The 19,283-nt window shown below is 58.1% G+C and overlaps 3 protein-coding genes across 3 annotated transcripts; 1 reads left to right on the forward strand and 2 right to left on the reverse strand.

Annotated features, from left to right (window-relative positions):
• Window positions 1-446: 446 nt before the first annotated feature.
• Window positions 447-8,607, reverse strand: IK (IK cytokine). The gene is made up of 20 exons (XM_082291348.1): window positions 8,529-8,607; window positions 7,783-7,849; window positions 7,474-7,566; window positions 7,003-7,062; window positions 6,349-6,516; window positions 6,151-6,265; window positions 5,874-5,944; window positions 5,718-5,764; window positions 5,329-5,492; window positions 5,101-5,209; window positions 4,657-4,696; window positions 4,052-4,277; window positions 3,786-3,804; window positions 3,250-3,328; window positions 2,916-2,996; window positions 2,320-2,377; window positions 1,887-1,975; window positions 1,464-1,572; window positions 828-862; window positions 447-670 (listed from the first exon to the last, which is right to left on the reverse strand). The coding sequence occupies exons 1-20, from the start codon at window positions 8,542-8,544 to the stop codon at window positions 643-645; spliced, it is 1,674 nt and encodes a 557-aa protein (XP_082147474.1). The 5' UTR covers window positions 8,545-8,607; the 3' UTR covers window positions 447-642.
• A 412-nt stretch (window positions 8,608-9,019) lies between these two features.
• NDUFA2 (NADH:ubiquinone oxidoreductase subunit A2) lies at window positions 9,020-10,668 on the forward strand. Its single transcript, XM_082291381.1, has 3 exons — window positions 9,020-9,149; window positions 9,256-9,362; window positions 10,472-10,668. The coding sequence occupies exons 1-3, from the start codon at window positions 9,046-9,048 to the stop codon at window positions 10,561-10,563; spliced, it is 303 nt and encodes a 100-aa protein (XP_082147507.1). The 5' UTR covers window positions 9,020-9,045; the 3' UTR covers window positions 10,564-10,668.
• Window positions 10,669-10,810: 142 nt separating this feature from the next.
• On the reverse strand, window positions 10,811-18,035 carry TMCO6 (transmembrane and coiled-coil domains 6; the record flags this gene model as incomplete). The annotated part of the gene is made up of 12 exons (XM_082291380.1): window positions 10,811-11,096; window positions 11,759-11,926; window positions 12,755-12,849; window positions 12,939-13,110; window positions 13,199-13,310; window positions 13,969-14,085; window positions 14,630-14,715; window positions 15,252-15,356; window positions 16,274-16,457; window positions 16,585-16,694; window positions 16,934-17,058; window positions 17,957-18,035. 12 exons carry the CDS (start codon window positions 18,033-18,035, stop codon window positions 10,938-10,940), a joined length of 1,512 nt encoding a protein of 503 aa, XP_082147506.1. The 3' UTR covers window positions 10,811-10,937.
• Window positions 18,036-19,283: the final 1,248 nt, after the last annotated feature.

The following is a 19,283-nucleotide window of genomic DNA, read 5'->3' on the forward strand; positions in this document are numbered from 1 at the left end:
CAGCGCCCCCGCCCCGAGGGGCGATCCCAGCTCCCTGCTGTCCCTGCACTGCGGCAACAAGTTTTGCCTGATGCTGGCCCCATCACAGACCCAGAGCAACCCTCTGCCGGCACTTGGGAGTAGCTTGCAGATCCTCTGCTTCAGGTCAGTCCACTTACTGTACCCGAGCTGAGGGTCCCATTTCTTCCTCCTGCCCCGAGGCACAGAATGTTCAGCTGGGATTATTGTCCCCAAATAGATTTGTTAATTTTATCCAGGGCTGCTGCTGCCCCCAGCCCAAAAGGCTCCCACAATAAATGCACTGAGCCACAATTTGCCCTGTCAGCACCAGGAGTGCCTGCTAAGTAGCAAAAGAGTCCTAGCATCCCTGCTTCTCCGAAGGAGGCCAGGCTGTGCACAGGCACCTACCTCCTCTCTGCATACACAAACATGCTCACACACAAATTTGATGTTATTTTATTACGGCTACAACATTTACACAGCACAGGCTCTGCAGCAAAGAGAAGAGGGAGGAAAGAGCTCCCTAGCCCTGAGCAGAAAGTGGACGGTGTGTGGGGCAAGGAGAGCACACCAGCACGCTCCAGGAGGGCAGCTCCCAGCAGGCCAGGCTTCCAGGAGAGGGAGGAAGAAGCACAGGAGGCATCAGTACTTGGGACGTTTCACCTCAACCCTGGAAGAGAGAGAGGGGCAGGAGAGTGGTGAGAATGCAGGGCAGGCAGGTCAACCACCCTCCCATCCAGGGCTCAGCACTGAGATCCCCATTTCCACACCACAGACGGTATGGGAATCCCAACAGAGGAGCCACAAGCAGAGACAACTGTACTAACCCATCAGCCTCCAACTTCTTCCTCTTCTCGATGATCTGCAGAGAAAGCACAAAGTCCTGTTACCCAGAGGGGCAGGAAGGTGCCAGATACACCCGGGGAGAGCTGCAGCCAGGCCAGAATGAGCTGAGGGAGCTACAGCTGGAGAAGCTTGGCCTGCTCCCTCTTTGCTCCTTTCTGGCCACCACAGACTGCTGGTTCTCACCTTCCCCAGCCCATCCCATACTGCTCACTCTGCCAGACAACCCCCAGCTCTGCCAGTTGGCAAATGAAGCCACTAAACACGTCCTGTCCCTTCCCATCCCCTTTGGATGGCTCCAAACTAATGGTTTGGGGCATGTTCAGCTGCTGCACAGCCCAGAGCAAAAAGCCCCTGACTGGGGCTGCTCCCAGAACAACAGCTCCAAATGGAGCTCCAGATTCCTCTGCAATACTGAAGCCCCAAATACTTGGCCGAGGCTCTTGCAAGGAGCAAATCCAGCTGGTAAAGAGCCAGCCCTCCTGCCCACACACACTGGCAGCACATGGCTGGACTGAAGAGCCATGACTGGGACAGCGAGGGCAGGACTGGGTGGGAGCTGTCCTGGGCCACGCTGGCAGCTCCCGGCTCAGCAGCCCCAGCCCAGCTCGGGCTCTCACCGCGCTGATCTTCTTCCACTGCCGGTCCAGCTCCGCCTTGTCGTTCGTCTCCTTGAAGCGGCGCGTTTTGCGTCCCTCAGACATCTTGATGCCGTACTGGAAGGCCGCCCTGGAGAAGGAGCAGGACATGGCTCAGCACTCACAGGGGAGCCACAGCCTGCCAGAGCAAAGGACACATCTCCCCAGTCATGAGCGCATGCTCCAGAGTTGGCCTGAGCCCCTGAAGGCAGCTCAGGAGGCTGGAGTCCTCAAGAGCAACACTAAGAGCAAAAACAAACCACCAGGCCCAGGACCCACAGCTCCTCCTCAGGTCCTCATAAGGGAGCCCCCAGCTTGCTTTAAGCTGCCCCAGCACCCAGGTTTGGCCAGCGGGGCCATCCCACCCAGAACCCTCGCTTGGCCCTTCCTGAGGGCTGCACTTACTTGGGCAGAGCCTCCTTGTTGTTCATGTACTCGCTGTACTCCTCCTGCGTGTCAAAATCCCAGCGGCCCAGAGGCCCCTTCTTATTACCCTGCAGGGAGAGAACGACTCAGAGCAGCTCCTCAGTTGCTGCTTGGAGGGCTTCTCACACAGCCCTGCACACCCAGCCATGAGGCTCCATCTCCCACCAGCCCCAAATCCCTTCCCCAAGTAGCTCCAGACAGGGGATTTCATGGAAAAGGGAGTCAGAACAGAGTAGCACGCCTGCCAGCACCTCTGGGTCAAGTGCCAGTGACAGGTTTTCTCCCTGATACAAGAGGGAGCTGATCAGCAAACCCCAAAGCTCACTCAGCACCCAGCTCCAGTGCTGCTTTTTTCCCATGGGATCCTCTCAGCCAGCATTAACACCTACTTTACTGGCTGCTCGCAACACACCTGATCCATTTTGCTGTAGTCCACCTCCTCATCACTGTCCACAGCCATATCATCCATTCTGGGGGGGGAAAAAGCAAGGAAAGGGTTCAGAGTGGGACCATGAGATGTGGCTCAGGACCTCAGAGCTGGTGGAAGTCATGCTGCATGGCCTCGGACCAAACACACTCAGTTCCTGGACCAGAGGGAAGTGCCCCCAGCTGCAAGCCATGCAGGTGACCTATACCACAGGGCATCAAAGGTTGGAAATGCTTCCAGGATGACTCTGCAGGCTGAAAGCTGTTCCTCTTCCACTGAGGGAGGCCAGAGCTCCACAACCACATGGATTTAACAGGGAATCCAGCAGATTCCTAGCCACCTCAGCCTCCCCCTAGCTCTGAGGGACAGCAGGCTCCAGGCAGCCACTTACAGCAGACAGCAGCTAAGAAAAGCCTGAATCAAGGGCTTGGGATCATTTTACTGGTCAGCTGTTCCCACAGACAAGGCCAGGCCTACTCCCACTACAAGTAGTGGGGCTGATGTTCAAGTTCTTGCTGCCAGAGGACAGCAGCCCCTTGGCACACCCTGCTCCCACCCCACAGCTTCCCACTGTTCCTTACGTGGCAGGGTAGCACTCAGCATAGCTGTTGGACATGCCAAAGAAGTCTCCCAGCTGCTTCTTGTCTTCTGGCTTCTTCAAAGTGGCAGCAGTTAAGGAAAGCACCACATGAGCTGATCCCTACAGCTACAGGCTGGGCACAGCCAGCTGGAAAACGCTCTCCTGCCCCAACACAACCGAATCAGGGGATGCAGAGCTTTTGTTTGGTGTAGGAGAAGCAAGGCTTGGGCAGCATTTCCCTGCTACCAGGTGAGGCAGGACAGCCCTTCAGATGTGCTTGTGCCTGCAAGCCCAGCCCCACAGCCAGCCAGGCTGGCACAGACAGTAAAGGATATGCCTCTGTTCCCTCCCAGCCAGCAGCTCCAGCAAACTTCTCATTGATGGACTTGATGAGCTCCTTGGCTGAGCCAGGTCCTGGGGTAGAGAAAGCAGCAGGTTATATTTTGGGGGAAGAACAGCTCACTGCAGAACACTGGGGCTGGGCAGAGTCCCTTTGGGACACAGTAACAGGCAGGACAAGCTGCAGGTGAGGTACAAGAGGGGGAGCAAGACAGTTTGGCAGTGATGAGGTGGGCTGATCCCAGGAGACCTGAAATCTTACAACAGTCTATGTTGGAAGGGATCTTGAAACCCATCTCATTCCAACCTCCCACTATCCCAGGCTGCTCCAAGCCCTGTCCAACCTGGCCTTAAACACTTCCAGGGATGAGGCAGCCACAGCTTCTCTGGGCAGCCTGTGCCAGGGCCTCATCACCCTCACAGGGAAGAATTTCTTCTTAATATCTAATCTAAATCTCTCCTCTTTTAGTTTAAAACCATTCCCCCTTGTCCTATCCCTATCCCTCTCAGGTGTCCACGCCACTTGACTCACCTTTGTCGATGTCTGTGGGCTGCAAGGAAAAAGGAGAGACACAGTGTCGATCACACAGAGCTGAACCACAAACCCTACAGGCGGTGCCAGTGCTGCCTCACTTGCTGAGGGAGAGGACAAGCACCCAGCAAGCCCTGGGGACAGGCAGAGCTCAGCAAGAGCTGACACTGGCACGTGTAGGGGCACAACCAGAGATACCCCACAGCCCCCCAACCTCACAAAGGGCAGAGATCAGGTGGGACAGTCCTTCACAAGCAGAGACTCACCTCATCATCAGCTTTGGGCTTCTCAAAGTAGCTGTGCCTCTTCTTCTCCTCCTCGCGCTCCCGGTCACGCTCCCTGTCCCTCTCGCGCTCCCGGTCCCTGTCACGTTCTCGGTCCCGGTCACGCTCCCGGTCCCGGTCACGCTCTCTCTCCCGGTACCTCTCCCTTTCCTTGTCCCGTGGCATCTTGGCAGTGGAGGGCACATAATCCCCGATGTCTTCAAAGATGCTACAAGTGGAAAAGAGCCTGGAGTTACGTGCCCTGCAGGAGGAGAGGCCATAACCACCTCCCTGTGACCTGAAGCACACAGGACCAGCACCGAGAGCTAAGGACACCAGATATGGAAGTGGCTTCCACATCTGTCAGAGGCATCACTGCACTTCTGCTCCCTTCTGCTCCAGGACCTGAGTCTTGTGGTCCAGGGCAACAGTGAGCCCTCACCTGCCTCAAGCCTGAAATCCAAACCAGAGCTTGCCTCCAGCCTTGTCCTACAAACTGCAGGTCCGGCAACTCCAAATTCAGCCCCCTCTAAATGTGGTGGGCCAAAAAGACATCCCCTAAGGGACAGAGCTGTGACCCCATAGCCTGAGGGCAGGGAGGCACTTACTTCATATCAGCTTCAGGAGGCTTCTTCTCATCCAGCTTCCCTGCAAGGACACAACAGCAGTGAGAGACACGTCACCCACTCTGCCCCCTGTGCTGCTCCCCAGTCCAGGTTCCAAGCTGCAGAAGCGGCAAGCCTGGAGGATGTCACATCATACTCAGCCCCCCCAGGAAGCCATTGTGTCCCTCCCCAAGAGGGGACATTTCTCCAAGGAACTGGGCCTTCACCAGGAAGAGCAGAGCACCATGAAGTACCCTCACAGCTCTAATTTCCCAGCAGCCTGTCCCGCGTGCTCCTGCCTTCAGGACACAGCACTCAGGAAATCACTGTTCTCCAAGCCACTGCCTCATGGCACAGGGGAATGCCACAAACCAAAACACATCCCATTCCCTTGGGATACGCTCCAAGCACTAAACTCCTATTACTTGCTTCCTTTCATCTCCCTACCTTTGTCTTTCTTCTTGAGCTTCTTGTTGCGGGTGCCTTGCCTGAGATAGGAGAGGATCTGCGTGAGCTTGCTGATGACAATGTCGTTGGTGGTCAGCGTGGTCTGTGCCTGAAAGGGAAAGCCACAAGGAAGCATCCTGCTCCCTTGACAGGGAGCCCCTCCTAGAAAAACCTGCTCTGGCCGATACAGAGCAGCGAGGTGAAGCAGGCTGGAGGCCAGCTGGGTACCTCCATGGTGGGGCAGTCAGCTTTGCTGCGGATCAGCGTGGTGGGGATATCGGTGTCGGCATACTCATCATCCAGATCGACCACATAGGCCATCCTGCCCGGCAGGAACAGCTCGTTCCGCTCATAGGTCTTGTTCTTGAACAGGATGCGGTAAATGTTGCGGCCTGGACAGAAGGCAAAGTGTGGGAAAGCAGAGGACAAGCCCAAAGTGAAGCATGTTTAGGTTATCAGGAACACAAGAATCTCCTGCTAAAGACACACTTCCTCCAGGCCTCAAATTCAGGACTCTCCCCCTCCAATGGTTTTCATTCCTCCATTCACCCTCCAGGATTTCTCCCACGTTCACAACACAGACAAGGTAGGGAACAGCCACATCCACACAGTCTTACCCAGTCGGGTCTTAAATTCAATTTTGTTCTCAGGATCTTCATCTTTCCTAAACAGAAACAGAAACCAGAAGTATTAGAGCCAAGCAAATGTCTCCACTGCATCCATCTCTCTGGGAGGCAGCTGCACTCAGGAATGCAAAATGTTCAGTCACTCACTTAGTTTCTTTCTGGGGCTTCTCCATCATTTCCTCCTCTTCCTTCTCCTTGCTGGCAATCTCAGCCCGTACCTGGATGCAGAGTAAATCCACACGTTACAGCCCAACCCATACCATCGCTGCGCATCTCTGAGCCCACTTCCACCAGCTCCCCAACCCTGAAGCAACCCTTCCCAGGAAGGGAAATCCACGCTGCCAAGACCAAGTGGTTACACCCATCCTGTGTGTCTGTGGGAGAGGACAGGGCAGAAGAGCAGCATGGTGGTATCTGCACTCACCTTCTGCAACAGCGCAAAGTCCAGACCCTTCACCAAGTGAGTGTGCTCCATGTCACCACCCAAGAACTTGGACTCCTGGATCAACTGTCTCCTCTTCTCCGCAGCAGATTTATCCCTGTGCAATGAGAACAGAGCCAGTTAAGGGCCAGCCCCCCCAGATCAGCCCGGCGAGCCGAGGCCCCACCTCAGCTCACGTACGCCTCAGCTGTGGGCCCCACAGCCCTATAGTTGGCAGTGGTGCTGATCAGCTCTGTCTCCTCGTAGTCCTTGTTCACTCCATCTCTCCTCTCCTTGGCTCGATCCCGGTACTTCTCAGCCAGTTCCCTCTCACGCTCGATCTCCTGCTGCCGCAGCTTTGCGTAGTAGCTGGGGTGGAAAACAACTCAGGGTTAAGAGTGACCTGTTCATGTTTATGAGGTCGGGTAACAGTCCTTGAGGCCTCACATACACCTGTTCTGCTCCAAACCCCTTCCCCAAAAACACATTAGAGCACCATGGGAACTGCTGTACTGAGGCTGACTAAGGAGGAGCTCCATCCTCCCTTCCAAAGGGAAGGGGTCCAGCCCTGCTGTGCAGCCCTGCCCCAGAGGACACAGTGATCAGCAAATGTCCCACCACTGCCCTGCTCTGCCAGACACCCACAGGGCCTCTCCTGCTCCTTCTGGAGGTGAAACTTCAGCCCCACCCTACTGCTGCCCTGCCACAAGCAGTGACAGTCCTTCAGGCTGAGCTCCAAAGCTCCAAAATAATCCACTCCAGGCCCTCTTTGGGAGCTCAAGAGATCAGAATTGCTTCCACGGGCAGGACATGATGTATAATGACAAGTTCTGCTGCATCTCTTTCCCCACTTACCTTTTCTTCTTTCTCCTGCGAGCAGCTGGATCTTCATCCTCATTGTACTCCCGGGGCATCCTGAAAAAGGGCGAGAAAACACATGTACAGTCTGCAGAGCCACATGGGTGGCAGGTGGAGAGAACAGTCCCTCAGACACAGCAGAGCACCGAAGTACTCAGAAATGGAACAGAACAGTCTCTCACCCTAATTTACCCCTAATTCCACACTGTCAGCAGGGAGAGGAAGGGAAAAGATTTATTTTCACTGAACCAAATCTGTCTCCTGCACAAAATGCCTTAACAGCCATGAAGCCTCGCTCTGTTATCCACAGCAGCTCTGACTCACCTGCTTCTCCACTTCTCACACTCATTGGCAAAAGCCTCTGTAGATACTCCCCTGCAGAGTGCAGGGGAGAGGGTGAGCACTGAGAGCTGAAACCCAAAGGGAAAGGGATTGTCCCACAGACCTGTGAAACAGAGCCCTACTCACTCATGGTGGCGAGATTTAGAGGGTGGTGCAGATGTTGGTGCAGCCCGCGGGGTCATGAGAAGCTTCCTGAAGTCTTCATTGGTCAGCTTGGATCTGCAAGGGAGGAAGGGAACAGAAATGATCGTTTCCAAAGAGATTTGGTGCCAGGCAGCTTTGGAGGAGAGCAGGTCCTGTGTGACCGAGATGGGCACCAGGTGCCCGTGGATGGAGCCCAAAGGCTGCAGTGCACCAGTGACTTCCAGCTTCTCAATGGGAATCAGCCTGGGGTCCCACTGTGCTGGTCCAGTCCCGCCCCAGTGCTGTACTCACTGGTGGAACGAGTGTGAGTCGTCCACATCGTGGCCATCGGGGGCCAGGGGGTTGGAGAACGGCTCATCTGGGGGACAGGAGAGAGAGAGATCTCAGACACTGCCTGCATGGCCTCATTCCACTCCCAGCCGGGCCCCGCTCAGAAACCAAGAAGGCAGCAGTATCCACCTGCAGCTCCGAGGTGGATCCCAGCCCGCTGCCACCCGGGCCGGCCTCGCCAGGGTGCTCAGGACACGGGGGTCCCGGTGCCACCGCGAGACCCGCCGCCCCCCAAGCCCCGCGGCTCTGTGCCCTCCCAGGGCCTCCCCGAGGGTGTCCCGTCCCCCACACCCCGGGACAGCCCCTGCATCCCCTCCACGGCCCGGAACACCCCACAGCTCCATCCCGGGGCGCACCCAGTATCAATCCCGGCGCTGAGGATCAGCCCCCCCGCACAGCTCCTCACCCCTGGGCTGCCGCGGGTCCCCAGCCCGCGAGGTCCCCTCCCCCGGCTCCGCGGGCTGTGGCCGCACCCCGCCCGCCCGCAGAGTTGTCCCTCGCACCGGGCCAGGGGTCCCCGGGGGTGCCCCCGCTCCCCCAGCGCAGGTTGGGCCTACACCGCCCCCCCCCCCGCACCGGGCCGCAGCCGCCCCGCCCTGAGCGACACGACAACCCTCGCGCGGGCCAAGTGTCCCGGCCCCGGGGGTGCCCGGCGGTGCCCCGTGTCCCGGTGTCCCGTGTGCGGTGTCCCCTGTCCCCGAACTCACTGTCGCGGTCCGGCATCGCTGCTCTCCCAGCTCCGCTGCGCGGCCCTTCCGCTCTGCGCTGCCCTCCCAGCGCACCCCGCGGCGGGCGCTCCCATTGGCGGGTGCGGTCACGGAGAGCGCTCCCATTGGCGGGTGCGATCGCGGAGAGCTCTCCCATTGGCGGGTGCGGTCACGGAGAGCGCTCCCATTGGCGGGTGCGGTCACGGAGAGCGCTCCCATTGGCGGGTGCGATCGCGGAGAGCGCTCCCATTGGCGGGTGCGATCGCGGAGAGCGCTCCCATTGGCGGGTGCGATCGCGGAGAGCGCTCCCATTGGCGGGTGCGATCGCGGAGGGCGCTCCCATTGGCGGGTGCGGTCACGGAGAGCGCTCCCATTGGCGGGTGCGATCGCGGAGAGCGCTCCCATTGGCGGGTACGATCGCGGAGAGCGCTCCCATTGGCGGGTGCGATCGCGGAGGGCGCTCCCATTGGCAGAGGCGCCGCTGTCCCGCCCCCGCGGTGTGGTCCGCGCAGGGAAGATGGCGGCGGCCGCTGTGAAGAACATCGGGGGCGGGCTGGGCCGCGGGCTGAGGGAGCTCCGCATCCACCTGTGCCAGCGCTCCCCCGGCAGCCGCGGCGTCAGGTCAGCGCGGGGATGGGCCGGGACGGGGCCGGGTGGGCTCCTCGAGGGGAGCGAGACACCCCTGGGGTGACCCACGGGGACCCGCCGCTCCTCCTTCCCTCCGCAGGGAATTCATCGAGCAGCACTATGTGACCCTGAAGAAGGCAAATCCCAACTTCCCCATCCTGATCCGCGAGTGCTCCGGTGTCCAGCCCAAGCTCTGGGCTCGGTACGGTAAGTAGGGGGTGTCCGCCGGGAAACACCATGGAATTATCATGGAATGCTTTGGGTTTGAAGGGACCTCAGGGGCCATCAATATTTATGGTACGGATCAGAGGGAGGGGGTGGGCGGGGAAAGGATAGGCATGGGAAAACGGGGGTGGGGAGAATCACAGACTGGTTTGGGTTAGAAGGGATCTTAAAGCTCATCCAGTGCCGCCCCCTGCCAAGGGCAGGGACATCTCCCACTGGACCCGATTGCTCCCAGCCCCGTCCAGCCTGGCCTTGGGCACTGCCAGGGCTGGGGCAGCCGCAGCTTCTCTGGGCAGCCTGTGCCAGGGCCTCAGCACCCTCCCAGGGAGGAGTTTCAGCTGTGGGCTGCAGCAGAGGCTGCTCAAGGGTTACACGAGGGATGTCGATGGGGAGGGAGCAGCTGCCTTCGGGGCAGAGTGCGGGTTCACTGCAGGGAAGTGAGGACCCAGTGCTCAGCAGGGGCTTTCCAGCCTCGGGCTGTGATCTCCCACCCCCACCCCATTCACTACCCCAAAATGTAGTTGTTTTTCCTGCGTTCTCAGTGAAACACCAAGAAGGGAGCGGCAAAGCCCCTCTGGAAAGGCTTTATCTTCCTCAAAGGTCATCTGGGCTGGAAAAAATTAATTTAGAAACTTTTGAAGAGATGCAATGACTCTTTAAGCACAAGTTTCCCCGTGTGAGCACAGGGACCAGGGGAGTCTCGGGTGTGTCTGGGTGTGACTCGCAGGGAGCCCCGGGTCAGCCCAGGCTGGGGCAGCTGTAGGAACAGAGTTTCCAGGCTGCTTTCCTGAGGGGAGCACCTTGCTGGGACCAGGCTGAGAACCACAGGGTTGCTCTTGGATGTATCTCTGCCCAGCTGCTGCACAGCCAGAGCTAACAGAAGGAGACTGGGAAAAGTGCTGAGCTGCTTTGAGTCCTTTCCAAGGGAAAGGAGAATAAGGTGTAAATGATAACTTGGGCACATGGAGGGACACTGGGAAGTGGTGAGTGTGAAGGGGTGGTGGTGGGAACCTGGGCTGTGACACCAGTGCCCTTGCACCAGGGAAGGACCCACACACCTGCCCGCTCTCACCCTCTCTGTTTTCCCACAGAGTTTGGGAAGGAGAAGAGCATCCCACTGAACAACCTAACTGTGGATGAAGTGGGCAAGGCCCTGGAGAGCGTTGTGAAAAGCCACGCGTGAGGACAGACAGGAAATACACACGTGCTGGAGACGTGACTGATCATCTTTAATGCCAAACATGTATCTTTAATTTATCAATTCATAAACACAATGTGCTTACCTGGAGCTTGGTGGTGGCTGAGAGCCCAAGGAATGGCTGATGTAGCCGTTCACCCCTCCCTGGCACAGGAGTGTGGCTGCAGCTCAGCTCTGCCCCTGCTCCAGGCTCTGGGGGGCACCGTGCTGGTGGCTATGAGGCAGTGACAAGGACCAGCACCCCTGTGAGCCAGCACTGGTACATCAGAGTCCTGAGCAGCCCTTGGGAAGCCAGGCACAGGTTGGACAGACAGTTTATTCCCCTGGGAGTTCGGGGGAGGGTGGGAAGGGGGTGAGGCCTAGGAGAAGGCAGGCAGTGTTGCCTGACAGGCACTGGGGGCTCCTGGGGGCTGCCTGACCATGTCCAGCAGTGCCTGTGCCCGCTCCTGCAGCTCTGGGGTGCTCTGGTGCTGCTCCAGGGCCTGGTGCCCGCCGTGCCTGGTGAAGTCAGCAGCAGCCTGTGCCAGAGGGAGGGTGAGAGTTGGCTGGGTGCTACAGCTGATCATCTCTGCCCAAGCCACCACATCCCAGGGAAAGGGGCTGAAGGAATTCCCCAGAGCCCTCCCAGACACTACATTCCCGATCCAGGTAGATCCCACCATGCCTGTGGTTGGCTGGGAAGGACTTTAAAGCCCATCTCATCCCCACCCCCCTGTCCATGGGCAGGGACACCTTCCACCAGACCAGGTTGCTCCAAGCCCCATCCTGCCTGGCCTTGAACAACCAGGGATGAGGCAGCCACAGCTGCTCTGGGCACCCTGTGCCAGGGCCTCATCACCCTCACAGGGCAGAATTCCTTCCTGTGATCTGCAGCAAGTGAAGCAACCGCAGCAGGATCAAAAGAAAACTCGGGGTAGAAACAACCTGCCCAAACACCAGTCCTTGCCAATAAAAAAAGGAATTCACTGGAGAAACAAGAAGGGCTTTCACCCTGTGCATGACAAGTGTCCCTTTGGGCAGGGGTCTGGGTGCTGAGGGGTGGGGGGTAGTGTGGCAGCCATTGAGGGCACTGTTATTTAAATTACAATAATCATTCCCCCTTCACAATAACAATAACCCCCACAATAATCATTCGCCATCCCCTTTACAGTCCTGTTCCCGGAGCTCTCCCGGCTCTCACCTCCGGGCAGTGCAGGAAGAGGAGGTGCAGCAGCTCCAGGCACTGCCCCACGGCCTCGGGGTCGGGCAGTGTGAGGAGGGGCAGGAGCCGGGGCAGGAGGGGCTGGCACAGCAGCTGCTGGCACTGGAACGGTCCCTTCTCGGCGATGTTGCACAGCACTGTCAGGGCCTGTGTGAGGGACAGGGAGCAAACAGGGAATGCTGCATGGGCAGATTCCTGACAGGCTTGGGAGGGCTCCCAACAATTCCCCATGTCATGGAATTGTGGAATGGTTTGAGTTAGAAGGGACCTTACAGCCCATCCAGTTCCACCCCCTGCTGTGGGCAGGGACACCTTCCACTAGCCCAGCTTGCTCCAAGCCCTGTCCAGCCTGGCCTTGGACACTTCCAGGGATGGAGCAGCCACAGCTTCTCTGGGTGACCTGTGGCAGAGCCTTATCACTCACAGGGAAGAATTTCTTCCCAATATCCCATCTAACCCTGCCCTCTGTCAGTGTGAAGCCATTCCCTGTTGTCTTGTCACTCCGTGCCCTTGCCCAAAGTCCCTCCACCTTTTTTTTTTGTCCTGCCAGGTGCTTGCCCATGGCCACCAATCCACTGGATTTGGAATGCCTTCTCCATGCCTATCCCAAGGCACTGTTCACCCCCATGCTAGGCAGACCCAGCCTTGCCACCCACCCCTGGCAGTGTCCCCTCCCCAATCCCCTAAAGCTTTGGGTTCTTTCAGAGGAGAGTGGCAGGAGCCTTCCGAGACCTCCAGGGGCTGGCCCCAAGTTAACATCTCCCTTGGGACCACTCTTATGCTGGGACAAGGCTCGGCCAAGGGTAAATAAAGCTGGAGCGGCTTCAGGGGAGGTGGCTGGTGACTGCCACAGCAAAGACCTTCTGCCAAGCTGCTGCCCCATCCACCCTCCAACTCCAGCACTGTCAGTGTGGGATTCCTGTTCTGAAACTCCAGCGCTTCCCCACCATTCCCAATGCATGAGGCAAGGTTTACCAACACAGTGGCCATCTGGGAACACGTCAGGAGCTGCAGCAGGGCCGGGAGCAGGTCCAGAGAGAGCAGAGCAGAGCAGAAGAAGGGATCATCCGCTGGGGTGGGCAGAGAGGGAACGTGTGAATAAAACCAGGGTGAGTCCCAGCAGTGTCCAGCTGTGCCAGCAGCCCCGTGGGACACTCACCTGTGAGGTTGTTGAGCAGCCACAGGCACTCCTGGACGAGGAAGGGGTGCTGCTGCAGGAAGCACTGCAGGATGAGGAAGAGGGCGATGAGCAGGCGCCCGTCCTGGCCCTGTCCCTGGCAGTCTGTCTGTGCCAGCAGGTTACTGAGACACCGCAGCACGGGGCACACGAGCTGTGACACAGGGACACACCAATCCCTTTAGCTGAACCATGCCCCCACAGCAATCCCAGGAACAGCCAGCACCCTGCCCACCTCTCACCAGCTCCAGGCCCTCGGGAGCATCCTGGGGGATTTCAGAAGCCAGGTCGAGCAGGAGCGAGGTGAGGGCAGGCACGGCCCCCAGTGCCAGCAGCACCACGTTGTCTTTGTGCCTGCAAAGGGAGGGACAGTGCAGTGGCCTCGGAGCTTGGAGAGGGGAAACTGCCACAGCCCCTCACCAAACAGGGCCTGGAAATTCAGAGTGCTCTCCTGAACCACCACAGGGCTTATTACATGTTGGAACAGCGGCTTCTTTCACATTGGAGTAGCAGGGTTTCTATCTGAGCTTCTGAGCTTATGAGAAAGTTGAAAAGCCCATGAAGAACAGATTCACTGGAATTACCTATGTGGGTCTGGAAACGACAGCCCTGACCCTTCATCTACACATTCCTTGGCTCCAGTGGCAGGCAGGGATTGCTGGCACAGCCCCGGGCCAACCCCCCCACAAGTGTGAGGATTCAGGGAGCCTGCCTTGAGAAGTGTGTGGGACAACTCCAGGCATAGGAAGCAATTTGGGGGCATTTCAGAGGACTAGAAACAGCCTCCTCAGGTTTATCACCCATTACCAAGCTGTAAAGGGGCTCAGTGATGCTGCAAACAGCACGTGTGCTCAGATAGGAGAGCAGGGATACCCAGGATGGCTGGGGAACTGCTTTCCCACGGGAAAAGGGCAAGGGGAGGCAGTCCAGGTCCTCTCGCAGGACCATGAGCCTTTGTGCCTCTGTTTGGCTGCCCCCAGGGAACTCAAATCGAGGAAAAAACTGCATTTACCTACAAATGATGTAGTGGAGACACCACGCAAACTCCACGGCCACTCCCATCCCAGCCTTGAGGCCGGAGCAAACCAGCTGGAGCATGTGCTGGGGGAGAACTGAGTCCAGGACCAGGCTGGGGTTAGAGAGCAGAGTTAATGGAAGCACAGGCTGGAGCACAGGCAGGACAGACACCAACAGGGAGACACGAACCCTGGCCACTGAGCAGAGAGCTGCTGTACCCCGTACTGGGAACCACAGGGTCCAAATACACACCTGGAAGGGACTCTGAGCCAAGGGCTGCAGCCTTGGGCTCTCCCTGTCCATGGCAGGGCCTGGGGGCACTCAGGACACCTTCACTGCAGTCACATTTTTGGCACTGGGGGCTGTCAAGCTGATCTTTTCCTTTGCAGGAGGAACACAGCCAGAATTCCATGTGAGCCAACCCTGCTCCATGCTGGCCTTTACTGAAATACCAGAGCTGTCTGCTCGGATGAGGCCGAGGGAAAGGAGCCAAGCCCCACTCCCTGATCTGCATCACAACTTCCACAGTTCTGGTAGGATTCTGCCCTGAACTATTAATGTCACTGGGATGGGGAAGGTGTCATGTCCCCAGCACACAAATACCACACCAGGCCCCAGGGCCCATCCTGGTGCAGGGTTCAGAAGCTCAGACTCACGGGATGATCTCTGTGGGCGCTTCCTTGGCTTGGAGGAGCTGTGAGAGGACATAGCCCACACCTTCCAGCACCGCCTCGTGCGGGGACTGCAATCAAAGAGAACAGAGCTGATCCCTCCTGGCAGAGCCAGGGCCCCAGGGTGCCAAGCAAACCCACTGAGTGGCACAGCCCCGCTGTGCCTGGAGAAGAAGGGGCACAGAGGGGACCAGGAGGGACACAGGAACCTATGGCCACACCAGAGCTGAGCTGTCCCCCTCCCCACACCCACTGGGCTTTAGCCCAAGTGCAGCAATAGTGCTGCTTTGAGCATTTGGACCTGCAAACCACAGCCATGCTGAAGCCTGGCCAGGCAGAGGGGACAGGGCTCCCTGTGCTCCAGACTGTATCAGGCAGCCACTGGATGGGGGAGATTCAGCTGGAGAAGAGCACAAGGTGGTGATCTGAGCCCCAAAAATGGAGTGCAGGGGAGCCCACAAGTGACCCTCAGGCTTGTGGGAACAGCTCCCTGCAGAGGGATCTGTGCCTGTAGACACAGCTGGGAGGAGGGCCGGTGACTCAGGGCTGGCAGCCAGAAAAGTCTCTCTACGGCAGAGCAGAAGTGTGGCTGAGCTGCTTCACCCACCTGGATGCAGGATGCCAGCACTGGAATAATGCCCTGAGGCAGAAGTTGCTTCCTCACAGCCTCACTTTCTACTACGAGGTTCCCCAGTGTGTACAAACACAGCTCCTGCAACAACACAGCACAGCAGGCAGCTGACCCCATGGGCAGCCAGCAAGGCCCCAGGTCGCACACCCTGCCCTGAGAGGGGCAGGAGCTGGCTTTGGAGGGGGAAACACAGATGGATGCTGCTGGACTCTCCAGCCACCCCATTCCCAGCTCTATCAGCTTCAGTTCGTTCTTCTTCTATCTGGCTGAAGTTGGGATCTGATCACTCCCACTCTGGAGGTTTTTCAGGCTTCTAATTTTCAGGATGACATTTCCCTGAGCCCCCTCTGGTTCTCCTGGAGCCTGCCTGTGTGCTGCATTCAAATGGGATCAGCACCTGGGGGTCACTGCCCACCTGCCTCCTTAGCTCTGAGCCTGCCTGCTTCCCAATGGAGCAGCTGGAAAACACATGGACATCCCAGAGCTACTCCAACTGTGTGCTCCTTTCCCAGATCAAATTGCACAGTATGGAGCCACAGGCACTCTACTATCTACTCTTATCCTTTCTTTCTTTTCCTTATATATTTTCTTAAGTGATAACTTAATACTTGTATACTGTTTCATTTCTACAGATAACAACCAAAATGGCTACATGCCTCCTTTCCATTGCAACCAAATCGTTCTAAAATAAATCTGCCATATATATATGTACATAAATATGGGTCATGCAGTGTGGTTTCACTCTAATCCAACCCAAGGGATCTATGATTAACAAGAACTCAGTCACCCCACCTTCAGGGGCAGGCCATAACACCTGGGCACTGGCAGCAGTCCTGCTCCAAGGGCAAGGTTGTGGTGCCAAAAGATGTTTGCTTCCAGAGGGCCCCTTCCCACCAGCACTCCCACGTGAGCCACGTTTGACCAGAAGAGGTCAACATCAACCACACCAAAGGATTCCCAGGTGCCAGAGCCCTGGCAAACGTGCACGTGGATCTCACCGTGAACTCCAGGCTGTGTCCTGACAGGTAGGTGAGCAGGTAGGAGGTGACAGGCAGACACGCCTCGGCCACCGCGGGGACACTGGAGTGGGACAGCTCGTGCAGGCAGCGGGCAGCCTCCAGCTGCAGGTCAGCCAGGCTGCTGGTGAAGAGCCCGGTGAGCGTCCGGATGCTGCCATCCAGCCTGGGGGATCCAAAGGCTGCTGTCAGCTCCCACCCAGGGCCACACACCAGCTCACCCACCCAACCACAGGGACACAGGGCCCCTCAGGACATGCCCTTGGTAACAGGCACACCACACCTGGGCTGACCTGACAAACTTCTGCTGGGTCTCCTCATTCTGCAGAGCCCAGCGGAGGCGGCCGAGCCATCGCTTCCTGTCCTCCGAACCCCTCTGCACACCCCTGAGCAGCTCCAGGACCTGCCCAAGGAATTAAAAGGTGGGTGGAGCTTCCAGCGCTGCCAGCATTAAGATTTCGCCCCATTAATCCTGGAGGCAAAGGAACTCAGGGCATGAAGATGGGCACAAGGAACCTTAACTGTGTCTGGCAGTGAATCAGAACCATTCCCAAACCCGCCCCCGCCCAGCCTCCTTCATATGCTGAGTCTGGGGAAGATCGCTGGGGCCCCCATTGCCGTGGAGAATGGCAGGTTCTTCACCTCATCCTCTGAGAGTGGGTCTGGCACAACGTCTGGTCTGTCCTGTCCACCCTCCTCGGCCGCGCTGTCCTCCCGCAGGAGCCGCTTGCTGACCAGCTGCTCCTGCCGCCGGGCCTTCCTGAGAGCTGCCATCGGATCGGGGCCCGTCACCACCTGCCCAGAGCAGGACGCTTCTCCATCCCACCCAAGAGCCTGATTCCTCCCTTAATGCAGGGAGGAACTCCCCATTCCTCCTTGTGCAAGCCTGGAAGGGATGCACAAGCAGGGACCGCACTTGGAGTTGGGGCTGAGGGTTGGGCACACAAAGTGTGAATCCACAGCTGGGATAATGGGCAGGAACACGGGACAGAGGCCCGAGGACCAGCTGGAGGGACCCGAGGCTGGATTTCACATAGGATCATAAAATCATTAAGGTTGGAAAAGATCTGCAAGATCATTAAGTCCAGCCTTCAACCGAACACCACCATGGCCACTAGGCCATGCCCCAAGTGCCCCACTACTTGTCTCTGGAAAACACCTCCAGGAATGGTGACTCCACCACTGCCCTGGGCAGCCTGTTCCACTGCCTGACCACCCTTCTGGTTAAAAAATTTTCCTTAATATCCAACCTAAACCTCCCCTGGCCCAGCCTGAGGCCGTTCCCTCTCCTCCTGTCCCTGTTCCCTGCCAGCAGAGCCCGACCCCCCCGGCTGCCCCCTCCTGTCAGGGACTTGTGCAGAGCCACAAGGTCCCCCCTGAGCCTCCTTTTCTCCAGGCTAAGATGTAGGCGAGACCTTGGAAAACCCAAACAGCGGGGGGGGGTTGTTGAAGAAACGGGGAATTCATGGCAGAAACCCACGGGTTAAAATCCGAAGCTGTAAAACGCTTCCCCGAGCGGGCAGCGGTGCCGATCACCCCGCGCATCCCGCGATGCGCGACCGGGCGGGGCGGGGATGGGGCCGGGAAGGGCTGACCTGGGGGGTCCCTCCCACCCACGGGGAGCCCCGCAAACCCCCCGGCTGTCCCCGGTGTCCCCGGCCGGACCTGCCTCTCGCTCCCGCCGCCGCACCCGCAGCTCCTCCGCGCTGCGCCCGCCGCGCCGGCCCCGCCGCCGGCCCCACATGGCGGAGCAGGAGCAGGAGGAGGAGGAGGAAGAGGAGGAGGAGGAGGGAAAGGCTGGTCCTGGGGCGGTCCCGGGGCGGGGAAAACCTAGTCCCGGCCCAACCTTCGCAGCCGAAGCACCCAGCCCGCTCCGGGCACGGGTAGCTGTGCAGCTGCGGAGATGCGTGCTGGGTGTGCTGAGGACAAAAAAAAGCCCGCAAAGATTCACCAGGGATAAGAAACAAGGCGGCTCGGTGCCTCGGGACTTCCCACCGTGGTGATGGGGACCGCGGGGCAGAAGAGCTGCTGCTTCCCCAGGTGGGGGTTTGGGGAATTTGCCCCTGGAGGGCAGAAATTAAAGGTACCAGCCCCGGGCAGAGCTGCCGGGCTCGTCAAAAGGGGCCGGGAGGAGAGCTCAGAGGACAGCTGTGATTTCTCCATCATGTACTCAGCAGCAGTTTCATGGAATTCCAGACCCATTTGGATGGGAAGGGACCTTAAAGCTCATCCAGTCCCACCCCCTGCCATGGGCAGGGACACCTTCCGCTAGCCCAGGTTGCTCCAAGCCCGGTCCAACCTCACCTTGGACACTTCCAGGGATGGACCAGCCACAGCTTCTCTGGGTACCCTGTGCCAGGGCCTCAGCACCCCGGATATTTCTTCCCAATATCCCATCTAACCCTTCTTCTGTCAGTTTGAAGCCATTCCCCCTTGTCCTGTTTCTCCAGGTCCCTGTCCAAAATCCCTCTCCTGGAGCCCCTTTAGGCACTGGAAGGTGCTTTAAAGTTTCCTCTGAGCCTTCTCCAGGATGAACACCCCCATCTCCCAGCCTGTCTCCAGAGGAGAGGGGCTCCAGCTCTTGGAGCATTTCCATGGTCTCCTCTAGACTAGCTCCACGTCCTTGTGCTGAGGAATTTCATGTAACCTGAGGATGTAGAAGAGGAATCATGGAATTGCTGAGCCCCTCTGCACAAGAGTCCCGGAGAGCAAGGGATGGGCAGCTCCCGCCCCAGCTGTTGTGGCACCATTGTGTAGTGCCACATTACCCACAACAAACTGGGAGTTGCATTGTCCAGCCGTGCAGTTTTGTCACTTTTCTGAAGCTCTTTCTGAATCCAACATAGGCAGAGAAATCCCTGGGAAAGAAAAAAAAAATCCGGAGAGATCACAGAGCCATTTAGGTTGGAAAAGATGATCTCCAAGATCATCGAGTCCAGCCTTTGACCCATCACCACCTCGTCAGCCAGAGCAGAGCACTCAGTGCCACATC

The sequence above is a fragment of the Coloeus monedula genome, assembly GCF_965178545.1.
Source record: "Coloeus monedula genome assembly, chromosome: 15".
Taxonomy (NCBI): domain Eukaryota; kingdom Metazoa; phylum Chordata; class Aves; order Passeriformes; family Corvidae; genus Coloeus; species Coloeus monedula.